The sequence below is a fragment of the Babylonia areolata genome, chromosome 21 (genome assembly GCF_041734735.1).
Source record: "Babylonia areolata isolate BAREFJ2019XMU chromosome 21, ASM4173473v1, whole genome shotgun sequence".
NCBI lineage: Eukaryota > Metazoa > Mollusca > Gastropoda > Neogastropoda > Buccinidae > Babylonia > Babylonia areolata.
In genome coordinates, this window is record NC_134896.1 from 19,923,167 (window position 1) to 19,937,107 (window position 13,941).

A 13,941-nucleotide genomic window follows, 5' to 3' on the forward strand; every position below is an offset into this window, starting at 1 on the left:
CAGGTTAAAACCAGAAAATATAGACATTATAGAACATTTTTAATAATTGTTTGAGTGGAAGAGCAGATGTTAACCAAATGTTGATGAGTTATTTGGCCAAACAAAGGCATTCAATATTTTATTCATTTATTTAGAGAGAAAACTGGTGTAAAACATCCATATAGTCATTTAGATGAGATGATAAACTGAGGTCCTGTGTGCAGCATGCAATGTGCGCACATAAAAGAAGTCATGGCAACAAGAGAGTTGTCCCTGGCAAATTTCTTAAGTAACTTCACTCCACTGTGTGTGTGTGTGTGTATGTGTGTGTGTGTGTGTGTGTGTGTGTGTGTGCATGACTGAAGCCTGACTGATACAGAAAATGAATGATGAGAACCTAAACCTTAGGCTAAAAGCATCTGTCAGTCGGCCTACCCAGGTGGACAGTCTTCTTGTAAAGAGCTTTTAAAGCTTGGTCTCTGATCAAAGTTAGGTACAGTTTGAGTATCAGTGATAAGAAACAAAAATCACTAATCTGAATGATTTGAATGTTTGGAAACAGGGAATATGCTCACTGGTTTGAGTAACTGCGAAATCTTATTACATGTATTGCGTGTGAATGTGTTGAACAGTATTCCAAAAACGCGCAGGAAGACCACAGCTGTGAAGAGGAGAGACAGCTCAGTGCCTTGGATACCTCACTCAGGTCTGGTCCCTTTCTCTTTCCTAAGATAGACAATACATTGACGTCTTAATCCCTTTGACTGGTTTGAGCTTCAGGGCATTTACTCTCCATGATTTCTGTTTTCAATAGATATGGTTGTTTTGGCTGCATATGGCAAGGCAGTGAAAGAAAGAGAGAGGGGGTGTGTGTGTGTGTGCGTGTGTGTGTGTGTGTTTTATGTTTGATTCCCAAATCATAAAAGTTTACATGAGTAAACCAATTCATTGCTTTTTTTTTAATCTGCCAAAAGTCAGTCGGCATATACCAGCAAATAGAAAATAGCAGCAGTGATAATGATGTTTTGACAAAGTTAATAATGATGAAAATGGTGATAGCTATAATTATTATTCTTATTATTGATATTATTACTATAATGGTGCTGAGGTTACTCAGCGGATTACTCCTACACATGTACACTCTTTGATATGTGAGGGCACATGCAGACATTTTAACAGTTTGATACAAGAATATTCACAACAGGGTTCATCTCTCTTCATGTATTAGAAAAAATCATTTTAAATAGATTGCAACACTACTGTGAAAAATATGAAATCATACCAATAAACCAAGCAGGATTTAGAAGAAGATCTGTGTTTGAGCATTTGATTAAATTATCTATTCAAGTGAAACAACAATTTGCTCGTAGAAAAAGTGTTCTTGCAACATTCTTTGATGTTAAAAATGCATATGACTAAGTATGGCATAAACAGTTATTGTTAAGGCTGACTGTAGGCCTAAGTGGAAATCTGTACAATTATGTTAAGTGCTGTTTATCAAATAGAACTATGCAAGCTAGAATAGGAACAACATACTCGACGCCTAGAACTCGAGACACAGGAATTCCACAAAGATCAGTCATAGCACCCACCCTTTTTGATATCCTTATACAGGATCTTCCTAAAGCAATGGCAAAAAATGTTACCTTGGTTCAATATGCTGATGATATCTGCATGTGAATGAATGTCACCTTAAAGAAGTCAACGCCACAAAGAACACAGGATTACATTAGGAGATTATATCAGATGGATCTTAGCAGCCTAGGCCGATACATGTTTGTAAATGGATTTTCATTGACCACTGATAAAACCAGTATGATGTTATTTAATCCCGGAAGCAGCCCAGCTAAGTTACCAAGTTTCAAACTGCTTGGAAAACCTTTAGAATACAAGCAGTGTGTCAAATTTTTGGGAGTTTTCCTTACAACAAAACTGACATGGAATGTTAATTTTGACTGTATATTAACAAAAGTAAGAAAATGTTTAAATCTTTTAAAAATCATTAGTAAACAGCTTTGGGGGATGGATATATAAACTTTAATTTACCTGTCTACAGCACTCAACAGAAAACTTACATAAGGTCTGGTCAGGAAGTGTACTTTAGTGCCCCGAAATATTTACTTAAAAAAAGTTACAAAGTTTAGATTGTAAAGCATATAAACTTGCACTGGGTGTCCCTAGTCACGCATCAAATTTGGAAACATACAGAGAAGCAGGAATTCTACCACTTGACGAATATCGAGAACTTATAACATCAAAGTTTGTAATAAGAGCTGGTGCAGTGATAACTACATTGGAGAGAAGTTGAAAAATAGATCAGATACAGACTTTCCGAAAAGAGCCAACCCTATATCATCTCAAATGACAATAGAAACCTACACTTCTGACTTAATCGAAAGTTCCGGAATAGATATAAAAAATGTGGCAGCCGCACATACTTCCACACCCATACCATTATGGGAGACAAAGAGACTAGCGTTTGATATAAACTATTGTGATCAGAAAAAGGATGAAAATATCAACATTATGAAAGTGAATGCGAACATTCATCTACATGAAAAGTTTCAAAACCATCTCCAGATGTTTACAGATGGTTCAGTACTTGAAAATAAAAACATGGGTGCAGCTTTTATAATTCCTGCACTTAAAATTGAAAGGTCATTTTACCTTGGAAGTAAGCTGTCTGTATTCACAGCAGAACTAGTGGCTATAATGTCGGCGTTGGAATATCTGATAAATCTCCCAGTAACTATATTCAGGGTTGTTTTATTGGTTGACTGTCTATCAGATATATCTATCTGACCTGACCTGGTTGACCTGACCTGCATTAGAATGGTTTGATATAGAAACTCGACCAGATCTTATTTTTGAAATATACTATTTATTGCACATTCTATCAGCCAAAGGCACAACTACTGAATTTTGCTGGGTACCCTCTCATATTGGAATAAAAGGAAATGAAATGACCAACAGAGCGGTAAAAAAAGGGTGCTCAAAGAATAGAGAATACTTTTGAAATAGTTATCAAACAGTTTCAGAATGTTGCAAACTTCTCGAATCTTCCATTTGGAGCAGATGTGAAGCTAGTGTTGATGACAGGATTTCGTACCCAAAGGAAAAGGGGTTTATAACTGAAATTACTTGATGCAAATTGATAGATTTCCCATCATTCTGTCATAGACTGGTAACCTCTCTGATGTCTCAAGTAAGACTAGACACTTTCAAGATAAAGTTTAGCAAAAACATTTATTGTGTTTGTGGTAAACAGATCACATGAAATCATATTTTGTTTCAGTGTCAAAAGATTGTCAGGTTACTTCCAAAGTCTTGTAAAATTAGAACAGTTTCAGAACAAAACATTAAAAAAAATAATGTGCAACCAATTACTGTTTACTGAAATTGCTGAATCCCTGTTACATAGTCCAATAGGAGTGTTTCTATGATGCAATCTTCCGATATTGTGTGATGCGATCTTCATATATTGAACTTCACTAAATTTTTCTTTATTGGTGTTTATGTTGTTAATTGCTGTTACGCAGATATTTAAGAATTGTTGATTCCATTGTTCTTGTTTATCCCTCCTTTTTTTTCTGTATATCCCCCTTTAATCACCATCTCCAACCCCAAATCACACACACACACACACACACACACACACACACACACACACACACACACACACACACATACATACATACATCACATGTATGACTAAGAAACATATAAATATGGGGGTTTATTTAATCAGAAATATTGGACACGTCTAATATCACTCAAAGTGAAAAGACATTAAATTAAAGAAAGAATACACATGCGTGCACGCACGCACACGCACACTCACACACACACACGCGCCTGTACACACACACGTGTCGAAGATGGGAGAAAGCATCTTGGTTATTGAGAGCTTTTTATCATTTCTTTTACATTTGTCCCAATTATGTTACGTGGAGGTGGAACTATCCTAATCTGCCCATCTCACCACATTTCCTTCCTCTTCTGCCCATGATTACAGTGATGAGAACAAGCAGGCATTTCAGACCTGGAAAGATTATGACGACTCTTTGGACATGTTCTGTGAGATCGATGGTGAGTGTCACCTTAGTAAATGTGTGTGCAGTGTGTGTGTGTGTGTGTGCATGCGTGTGTGCCTACATGGATGAGTACATGCGCGCGTGTGTGTGTGTCTATGTGTGTGTATGTGAATGTACACATGCTGGTAAACACAGAGCTAACGATTTGAATAATGCCTATTTTTTTTAATAATGGATAGATTTTGTGTAGTTATTTTAATCAGTGGACATTGTACCATTCTTTTTCTGTCAACCTGACACAATCATGAAAACTCAGTTAGACCGTGGTGGAATTACTTTTTACAATATATATGATGTTGAAATTTCATAACAGATTTGATGATGATCAGCCATCTTTTGACAAAGTTTTGGTCAGATTTTGTACTTGAGTATGTACCACCTAGTTGTCTTTGACATGGTTCCGACAGTTATTGTGTTAAAATATTTGACTGTGACAAATAATTTTGCCTTTCATAAGAAAACCTTTTCAGTTAAAGACATACCATTAGAATGAAAGCTTGTATAAGATGATCGTGGCTATAATTCATTTGCTTGTAATTCTAGTAAATACTGTTGTTTGTTTCAGTTGTCATGTTGATTAAAGAAATTGATACAATATTTGGCTTTATTGCATGTTTTGACACCACCCAAATTTTTCTTATTTGATGGAACAATTTCATTAATTTTCTTCACAGATGAGCATTCAGGTGAGCTGCAGTACGTTGACCTGTTGAAGAACCCTGAACGATACACTGGGTACAAAGGGGCTTCCCCTCATCGTATCTGGCGATCCGTGTATGAAGAAAACTGCTTCAAGTAAGTCTACATAGTAACACTAACAGTGTCTGTTTGTGCATGCCGAAAGGAATTTACAATTTAAAGAAACATTATTTTGGGTCTTTTAAGGATTGTAGATTTGATCCAGTTATCATTCTTTTGTTTTCTTTTTTCTTAATCAGGAATGGGTTGCATAAGCAATCTCAGCTATGCTAAGTTTGCTTTGATTTAGGGATTTTCCTAAGTCTGCAGAACTAGAGTAGACTTAGGAATTTCTTATTACTTTACACATTCAGTGCTGCTAAGATCGTTTGAGTAACCCAGCCCTGGTGATTGATGTGTGAAAAACCCTTCAGGTTTTTTTTCCTGTGCCTGTTAAGCTTTTTGCATTTAACTTGCAATCGTTGAATGTATTGTTAACTCTTCTGAACTTCTGGGATAATGATAAGTGAATTTATTGCTAACTCTTTCATACTTCTGGAATAAAGTTATGTATATCTGTAAGCCCGTAGAAATTTACCCTTTTTTCTGTAGCTTAAATTTAAGCTCCTCGTTTGTTTGTATGTATGACTTGTATGTTAGCTATGGAGCTGTTCTTACAAGTCGTTCTCCAGTATCGCTGAGTCAAGGGGTGTTCACTATCTTCATGATTTATCCTTGTGAGTTTTTATTGGTGTTAGAAACTTGTGAAAGGTTCTGTAGAATTTATTGGGTTTGATATGTTTCTGGTATAATAGCTTTTGCAAAAGATAAAGAGCGAAAAGAAATGTATCATAACTGTCAGACTTAGGAACCTCTGTATAGCAGCAGCATGTTTTTGAGATGTTCCCACCTTTTTTTTTTTCCATCATTGATCTTCCATATCAGTAATATCCTCATGCTGTCACTGATCACATACATATGAACTGATGATAATATCACAGTCAATATTTAACTGATCTAAAAGAACATCTGATCTGAAGATAATGTCACGGTCAATATTTAACTGGAGATAATGTCACAGTCAATATTTCACTGAACTAGAAGAACATCTGATCTGGAGATAATGTCACAGTCAGTGCTTCACTGATCTAAAAGAACATCTGATGTGAAGATCATGCCATCGTCAACATTTCACTGATCTGTCTTCTGGCAGCATCTCTCTCCCTTGTTTGTTCAGTAAATCAGTGACAGCAGAAATGAAACACCTGTTTCTGCTCTTCCCCCCCACCCATAGGGACCTTTCATGTGAGATACATATTGATGCTATCACAGAGGGTATAAAAGAGATTTCATGAAACATTAATTAACATTTGATTTGGAGATGCAAGTCAGTATCTCAGAAATCACCCATCCATCTCTGTACACAGTATTAGGCCTGCAGATTATATAGCATTTCATATATTCTTCCACTCCCACTCTCCCCCCTGCACCTGTTTATAAAAGTATGTAACCCACAGTAAATAAAATCCAGAAACGTTTAACTTGCTCTTCATTTAACAATGTTCGCTCCATAGCAGCTGGAAATGCAACAACTATACAAGTGATGCTTTTCCTGTTGAATTTGATTTCCACATATCTGATGTCCTTTAAACCACACATCTTTGTGCCCTTTTACAGAAGGTGGGTATGACAAGAGGGTACTCCGAAAATGTTGGTGCTTTTACATTTGCACTATTTACTTTTTTTTATGTTTTAACTTCTATTGCTTTAAACACACTCAGATCAGTTGGATTTTAAGTAAGGCTCTGACTGATGTAGTTTTGAAACTTTATTTTATTTTATTGTGTTCTTTTACCCAACCACTTTTACCAGATCTTTTTATTTGAGGGCACTTTGAAATTGAAACATCTATGGTTGCACGGTTGGTTAAACAGTCGTCTGTGTTCTGGTCGGAGGCATGTACCAGGATAAGAGCAGATATATGCACTTTCTTGAGTTTACTTCCACTCCCAAGAACACATCCAAAATAGCCCCACTCACATCCTCTGTCTTTCATTCTCTCTCAGTCTAATGTACACACATTCGTGTGCACACACACACACACACACACACACACACACACAACCACATGAGCATGTGCACACATGCACAAGCATATGCACAAGTACAAGCATACACACATAATGATACACACACGCATGTGTACTTTTATACAAGTCCTGCAGTCCTGCAGATTTTTTATATCCACAATTCAAATTTAGAAGCAGCAAAATAAACACATGCACGCATATATTCATACATACATGCGCGCACGCGCGAAAAAAACAAAACAAAACAACACAACACAACACAGCCCACACAAGCTAAAAATAACTATTGAACAGACTTTAAATTAATGACCAATCAACACACACACACACACACACACACACACCATGCATGCATGTGCATACATATTTAAAAATCACTGTTTCCATGTTCATTCAGAAATCCTTGCATGCCAGTTATGAATGAATGTTACACATAGTTTGAAAAATTAAAGTTGATATGTTCATATGAAAAATGTGTTAGTGTGGCATGTTGTCATTAATGCTCATCTGCTGTTGAATTCTGTCAACCATTATTTTACAAAACAACAATTTTTCTTTTCCTAGGCATCCCACCTGGAACTCTCATTGTTTATTCTTTGTCACATCACAACCATTCGTTCCATTCCATCATTCCATTCCATGTCACCGTCATCCATGCACATTTGAGGTAGATGTTCTTATTAAAGACTGTGTCAACGTCTGTACCGGTGTCTGTATGAATTGTTAATCCCTCCCGCCGTCATATACAAAAAGCTGCAGTGATAGCTGTTCATGTCATACCCTTTCCATTATTCATGCTTGCTGGTTGTTTTTTTGTCTTTTTTTTTTGTTTTGTTTTTGTTTTTTGATTGTCTGTTTGATTCTTTTCTTCATATATTTGCACACTGTTTTTCATTTTTGTTTTCAATTGATTCATCAATGCATATAATATGAATCTGTGTAATCACCCTGTCTTTGTTGTCTGTGTGGTCCATCTCTGTGTTTCAATAATAAACTTGTTACATATAAAACAGTGGGCCCATCTATTACATCCATTTTGTTTTTATATTATGTTTTGCCATAATCTTATGGGAATACTTGACAAATGATTTCAAAGAAAACATTACAATACAGACTTTAATACTGAATAGAATTCACAGTACTGTGCTTTCAGTTTTTCCAGTATATGATTTTTGCCAGAACAATGTTGCTCCCCCCAAAAAAAGTCTGTAGGTGTCATTATCTGCAAGCATGGAGGCTTGTGTTTCTTGTCAATGCCAGCTAAGAACTTTTAATTAAAACAAAACAGTATACTTTACCAAAGAATTTGCCTTTTCCTCATTAAAACTACATATTAAAGTTTGTTGGGGAGGTCGTTAATGATAATATTGTGCTGAGATGATTTGCTGTTTTCTTTTGTCTCAACACTGTTTTTTCGTCTGAATAGATAAGCAAGAGAAGAGGAAAAAGGGGGTATTGTGCGGGGGGAGGGGAAGAAAGAGGTGTGTCAGTGTATCGTCATGATCAAACTCGGGATTCACGACTGTTGCTGTTTCACTACATGCCAAAACAAAAACCAACTTTCAACCTTCATTATTTGAATCTTCACTTTATCTTTCAAAAGTTCCAGGAGAAATACTCAAAAAGTAGCAATGGGGAGACTGGTTGGAGGGATGTGTGGGCGAGGCAGAAGGTGGGGTAAGAGGGTTGAGGGGAACACTGGGGTGGAGAGGGAGGAAATTAGTGCATTCACCTCACCTTCCTGGATTCACAACTGCTGATTTGCATGTCATTCTCAAACAACATTATTGGGAAAATGTTCATATGTTGTGATGTTTCTTTTTCGTTTTTGTTTGTGCTTTTTGTTTTTATTCTCAAAATGAATTTATCTTGGTATTTTCGTTGTGGCACATTGCTGGTGGTGGGCTCATGCTGAAAGTTTATTCTCATCCACTTTGCGGATGGAGGGGAAGAGATGGGATTGGGTTTGTGTTACCAGGGACTGAACACCTGTGCTGGCAACAGTAGTTAGATAAAAGCTCTCCACAAAGTCACCCTGATATTGGAAACAAGGAGGTGTTCATGATAATGCTGAGACATAATGGTGAAGGGTCTGTAACATTTCAGCTTCAGTACATTTCATTCATCTGAGCATTTTCAGAAATTCTTTTTCATTTCCTTTTTTTTTCAATCATCTTAAAGAGAGCAAAACTGTTACATTTGCCACCTATCTGTCTCTCAAGTGTCATTTATCATTTGTCTGTGAGTGTCCACCATCCTCTTAGACATGACTTTACATAACAAAATAGGTTGGAATTCTGTGTTGTAATTTTGCAGGGCAGAGTCCAAACATTTGGTCAAAGGAAGTAAAGTTTGTGATTGTGGGCTTTGAGAGGTTTTGATGATGTCATGTGCTGAAGGAATTCTGAAAGTTTCAAATCCAGAAATTGGCATGGTCTTAAATTGATGGCCGATAACATTTTTTTTTTCTGCTTTTGAAATTGTTTTTCATGATCTGTTGACATAACATCAGTTTTTGTTTTTTTTCAAAAGAGTGAGCATAAACAATACAGCTTCATTTATCTAACTTGCTCATACATTTTCTGATTTGTATTTTTTAGGCCTATCATTCTGTGGGTGTAGTGAATATGTATGTTTGTTGTGGGTGAGGGTGTGAATGTATGTTTGTGTGTGTGTGTGTGTGTGTGTGTGTGTGTGGTTTCAGTAATTTATAAATTTCTTGTTTGTTTTTTCTTGATGCTCTCTTCATTGAACTTTAGATGAAATAAAAGAAAAAATGACATTTTTTTTATTTCTTCTTTTTTCCAAATTGATGAAATATCCTGATGGGGTCAGTGGTGTTCACTGTCCACAGGGATTCCTGAGGTTTGTTTAATGTGACTGTTCGAATTGGCATGTTGAAGATTTTGAAAAAAATCAGTCATTGGGATGCCTTTTTCTATTTGCAGTTTGTGTTGTTGTTGTTTTTTATTTGTGTATGATGTGTTACCTTGTTTTATGAACTGAAATTGGTTCTCATGCCACATTTTCATGAAATTTAATGATGATTTGTACACAGGAGTTGTTTACATTACCACATGTTCATGTAAGTTAATGATCATTTGTACTCATGAGTTGTCTTCATGACCAAATTTTCATGTAGGTTAATGATCGTTTGTTCTCATGAGTTGCCTGTGACCACATTTTCATGAAAGCTAATGCTCATTTGTTCCCCTGAGTTGTCTGCATGACCACATTTTCTTGTAAGTTAATGATCATTTGTACTCATGAGTTGTCTACATTACCACATTTTCATGAAAGTTAATGATCATTTGCTCTCGTGAGTTGTCTGCATTACCACATTTTCATGTAGTTTAATGATCATTTGTTCTCATAAATTGTCTACATGACCACATTTTCATGTAGGTTAATGATCATTTGTTCTCATGAGTTGTCTACGTGACCACATTTTCATGTAAGTTATTGATGATTTGTTCTGAGTTGTCTATGTTACCACATTTTCATGTAAGTTAATGATCATTTGTTCTGAGTTGTCTTCATGACCACATTTTCATGTAAGTTGATTGTTCATTTATAATCACAAATTGTCTACATTACCACATTTTCTTGCAAGTTAATAATCATTTGTACTCATGAATTGTCTACATGAGATTTCCTATAGATCCTTTGTATATCTTCTGCCTTTCTCTGCTTCTGTAAGTCCTTTTAACTAGAAAAAAAGTAAAATTGAGAGTGAGGTTGCAATGTTTTGTCAGACTATTTATGTGTGTGTGGGGGGGGTGTCTTTTTTTTTTTTTTTTTTTATTATGATAATCTCTCACATGCTTCTGTTTCAGCTTGAACAAAACAAAAGAATTATACCAATAATGCTGGAGCTTATATTACCAGTATATTTGCACGTCAGAGTGCTTCAAGTTTGCAATGTATAAAAGAGGGGTGGTGAGAGGGATGGGGTCATTTGCGTAAAAAAACCACCACCACCACCCATTTCATTGGATTTTCGTAACATTTAGCATACAGTAAAGATGTCGGGTTTTAATCAGATGAACCTGAGTTGATCTCGAGATCAGTGGAGTACATCTGTCTGTCTGTTTTTTTCTCCAGAGATTGAGTAACAGATGGAGCTTGGCTCAGATCACAGACAACGATAGGCTCTATACATGCCAGTCTTGCTTCTTTTTTCATTTTTCTGCCCCAATCTTGTGTGCATATCAGTGGCATTACCCACACACCATTTACCCATCATCCCTACCACACTGCCACACCCACCTTTGTCTGTCCTAGTCCCATTGCCAGCAGTCCATAGCTGTGATAGACTTTCGTGACACTGCTCAAGTTTATTCTGATTGTCCCAGTGAATTGTTTTCAGTTGTCATTCTCTCCTTCACTTTCTAACACTAATCAGATGCAATGCTCTATTGATTTTTTTTTTTAAAAACAGAAAGAAAAGAAAGAAAAAACCACCAAGATCTCTGTCTTTCAGGTTTATTGAAGGATTTCTTTTCTGTGCCTCGACTGTATTTGTGCAGAAAACAATTGTGCATAGATGTACATACACGTTTGTCAGTCTGTTTTTTTTTGTGTGTGTGTGTGGTGTATGTGTGTGTTGGGAGGCCAGGGGATGTTGGTGTGTGTGGAATAATAGGAGTTCTTTGTGTAGGAGGGGGGTAGGGAATAGAAGGGAGGAGAGAGAGACAGGATGCACATATTACACAAACTTCTTTGTCGTTGTACATGTATGTTTAGCATGAGATGTTCAGTTTGAGTACATGTAAATAATTCAGGCACTGGTGGGTTTTTGTCCTCAATTTCTGTGTTGATTAAAACTGATGTTATGAAAAATGAGCCATCAGTACACAGCTTGTCATGGCATAGCTGGTGAACAGAAATCAAGTTTTTTTGTCCTCAGTTTCTGTGTTGATTATAACTGATATTGTGAAAAATGAACCATCAGTGCACAGCTTGTTATGACATAGCTGGTTAACAGAAATTGAGCTTAATGCAATTGGAATGGTTTCTTCCTTCGACAGACATTACTCATGAAACCACCTGTATGACTGAATGTTAAAAACAATTTAAAAGAAAGAAAAGGAAAAAAAGTATGTATGCTCAAACCATGTAAGATAATAGCCCAATAATTCATTTGTTCTCTTATATTGTGTATGTATTTTTAAATGTATGTAAGTGTATACCCTGATAATAGCCCATTAATTCATTTGTTCTCTTATGTTGTGTATGTATTTTTAAATGTATGTAAGTGTATACCCTGATAATAGCCCATTAATTCATTTGTTCTCTTATGTTGTGTATGTATTTTTAAATGTATGTAAGTGTGTACCCCTTTATTCTCCTGACTGCCTCTTTCCCACACCCACAGCTCGAGATATTGTCCCCTCCTCTATGCCCAAGAGTTCAACCTGGAAAAACAAAGCATGATTGACATATAGATATGTATCTATACATATTTGTGCACATGCTCAAGAACTTATTTTGATAATGTATATCTGTTCTTTTCAGCTTTGGACGACATTTATCACTGTCATTCAATAGATTTTTTTTTTTTTATGTTTTGGTCAATTCTTTTGTTCACACCACAGTTACAGGGTTCATTTGTTGTGTTATCATTTATTTAATATCTGCAATTTGCTTGTTTGCACAGGCCTACTGAACGAATTTCTTATGGTCCAAAAGATGAAAATTTGTCGGGTAAGTGTAACACATTGTGTTGTTTGTGTGGGTTTTTTTATTTGTTTTTTTTTTTTTTTTTTTAAACTGTAGAGTCCTACTGTATTTTGTTTTGTGGTCGGTTTTTTTGTTTGGGTTTTTTTTTGTTTTTTTTTTTTTTACCTTTGTTGAGTGGGACACAACAAGTAGACAGTCTCGTGTGTAGTTCAGTAACTTAGTTTGTTCAAACAATAATATTGTCTGATGGCACTTGATGACGTACATGAGTGCTTCCCCCTCAACCCCCCCCCCCCATCTCTGCCGTCTCTTCTTTGAGATTTTATAGGTTGTGTTTTACTGTTGCAGTCCCAACACCACACACTTATTGTGGTGAAAAAAGTTAACCTCTTGATGGCTGTTGTTGTAGTGATGCACTGTTCCAACAATGATAGCATTAAAAGTAGCTGTAGTGATGATCAACACAGAGAGAATGCTGCATGGAGTAAGCATTTAACCCATAAAGTCAGTAGTAGTTTAACCCCTTGACTGCTGAATCTTTATGAAATGAGATCAGCGTGTTCTGAATTTGAAGTACATGGACAAGCTTACTCAGCAGTAGTCAAGGGGTTAATGTTTGTGATTTACCCATTTCATTGGTGGTGGTAATGAAAGTAATTGGTAATAGTAATTGCACCAGCAGTAATAATATTGATTGATAATTTATTTCCCCCAAAGATATTTACAGCTGTTAAAACTTTTTTGCAATTTCAAAACCAAGAATGGTCACACAGGATCACCAACATTAAGATATGAACACACAAAATATGCCCCAGAGATAACAAGACCTCATTTGTACAAGCACACACACACACACACACACACACACACACACACACACACACACACACACACACACACACACACACACTCACTCGCTTACTCACTCACTCAAAGACATGAGTGGGGTGGGGGTGAAGAGTAAAGTTAGTTTTTTGAATGGTTACTAACCACAGTTTGTGTTTAACTATTGCATTTTTCTTGATGTCCAACTTTAGTCAGAAAAGATGATTGGAAATAAATCTAAGCATCAATTATTCATAAGAAGTAAAGTAAAAGAGACTGATTAAAATCGTTTGCTGTTTGGTTTTGCTTTGGGATGAGCATGCTTGTACTATGGAGTAAGTGTGAATGTGTGTGTGTGTGCACACCAGTAAAACAACTGTGTACATGATGTATATGTATATACTAGTGTATATTTGTGTGTTTGCATGCATGCATTATCTATTCATGTATGATAAACACACAATGTTGTGATCGCTCCATCACAGTGTGAGTCTGTGAGTGTCATATAAAAGAGCTGTGGTTTTAAGATATGAGCAAGCTTGACTCGTGTGTGTGTGTGTGTGTGTGTGTGTGTGTGTGTGTGTGTGTGTGTG

The 13,941-nt window shown here is 36.2% G+C and overlaps 1 protein-coding gene across 1 annotated transcript in view; it reads left to right on the forward strand.

The window, feature by feature from the left end:
- Positions 1-13,941, forward strand: part of LOC143295915 (ero1-like protein) — a 41,957-nt gene that overhangs the window by 12,214 nt on the left and 15,802 nt on the right. The window contains exons 5-8 of the mRNA XM_076607601.1: positions 612-685; positions 3,995-4,068; positions 4,748-4,868; positions 12,501-12,547. Of these exons, the coding sequence (XP_076463716.1) occupies positions 612-685; positions 3,995-4,068; positions 4,748-4,868; positions 12,501-12,547 (316 nt within the window). The remainder of the gene's footprint in view (positions 1-611; positions 686-3,994; positions 4,069-4,747; positions 4,869-12,500; positions 12,548-13,941) is intronic.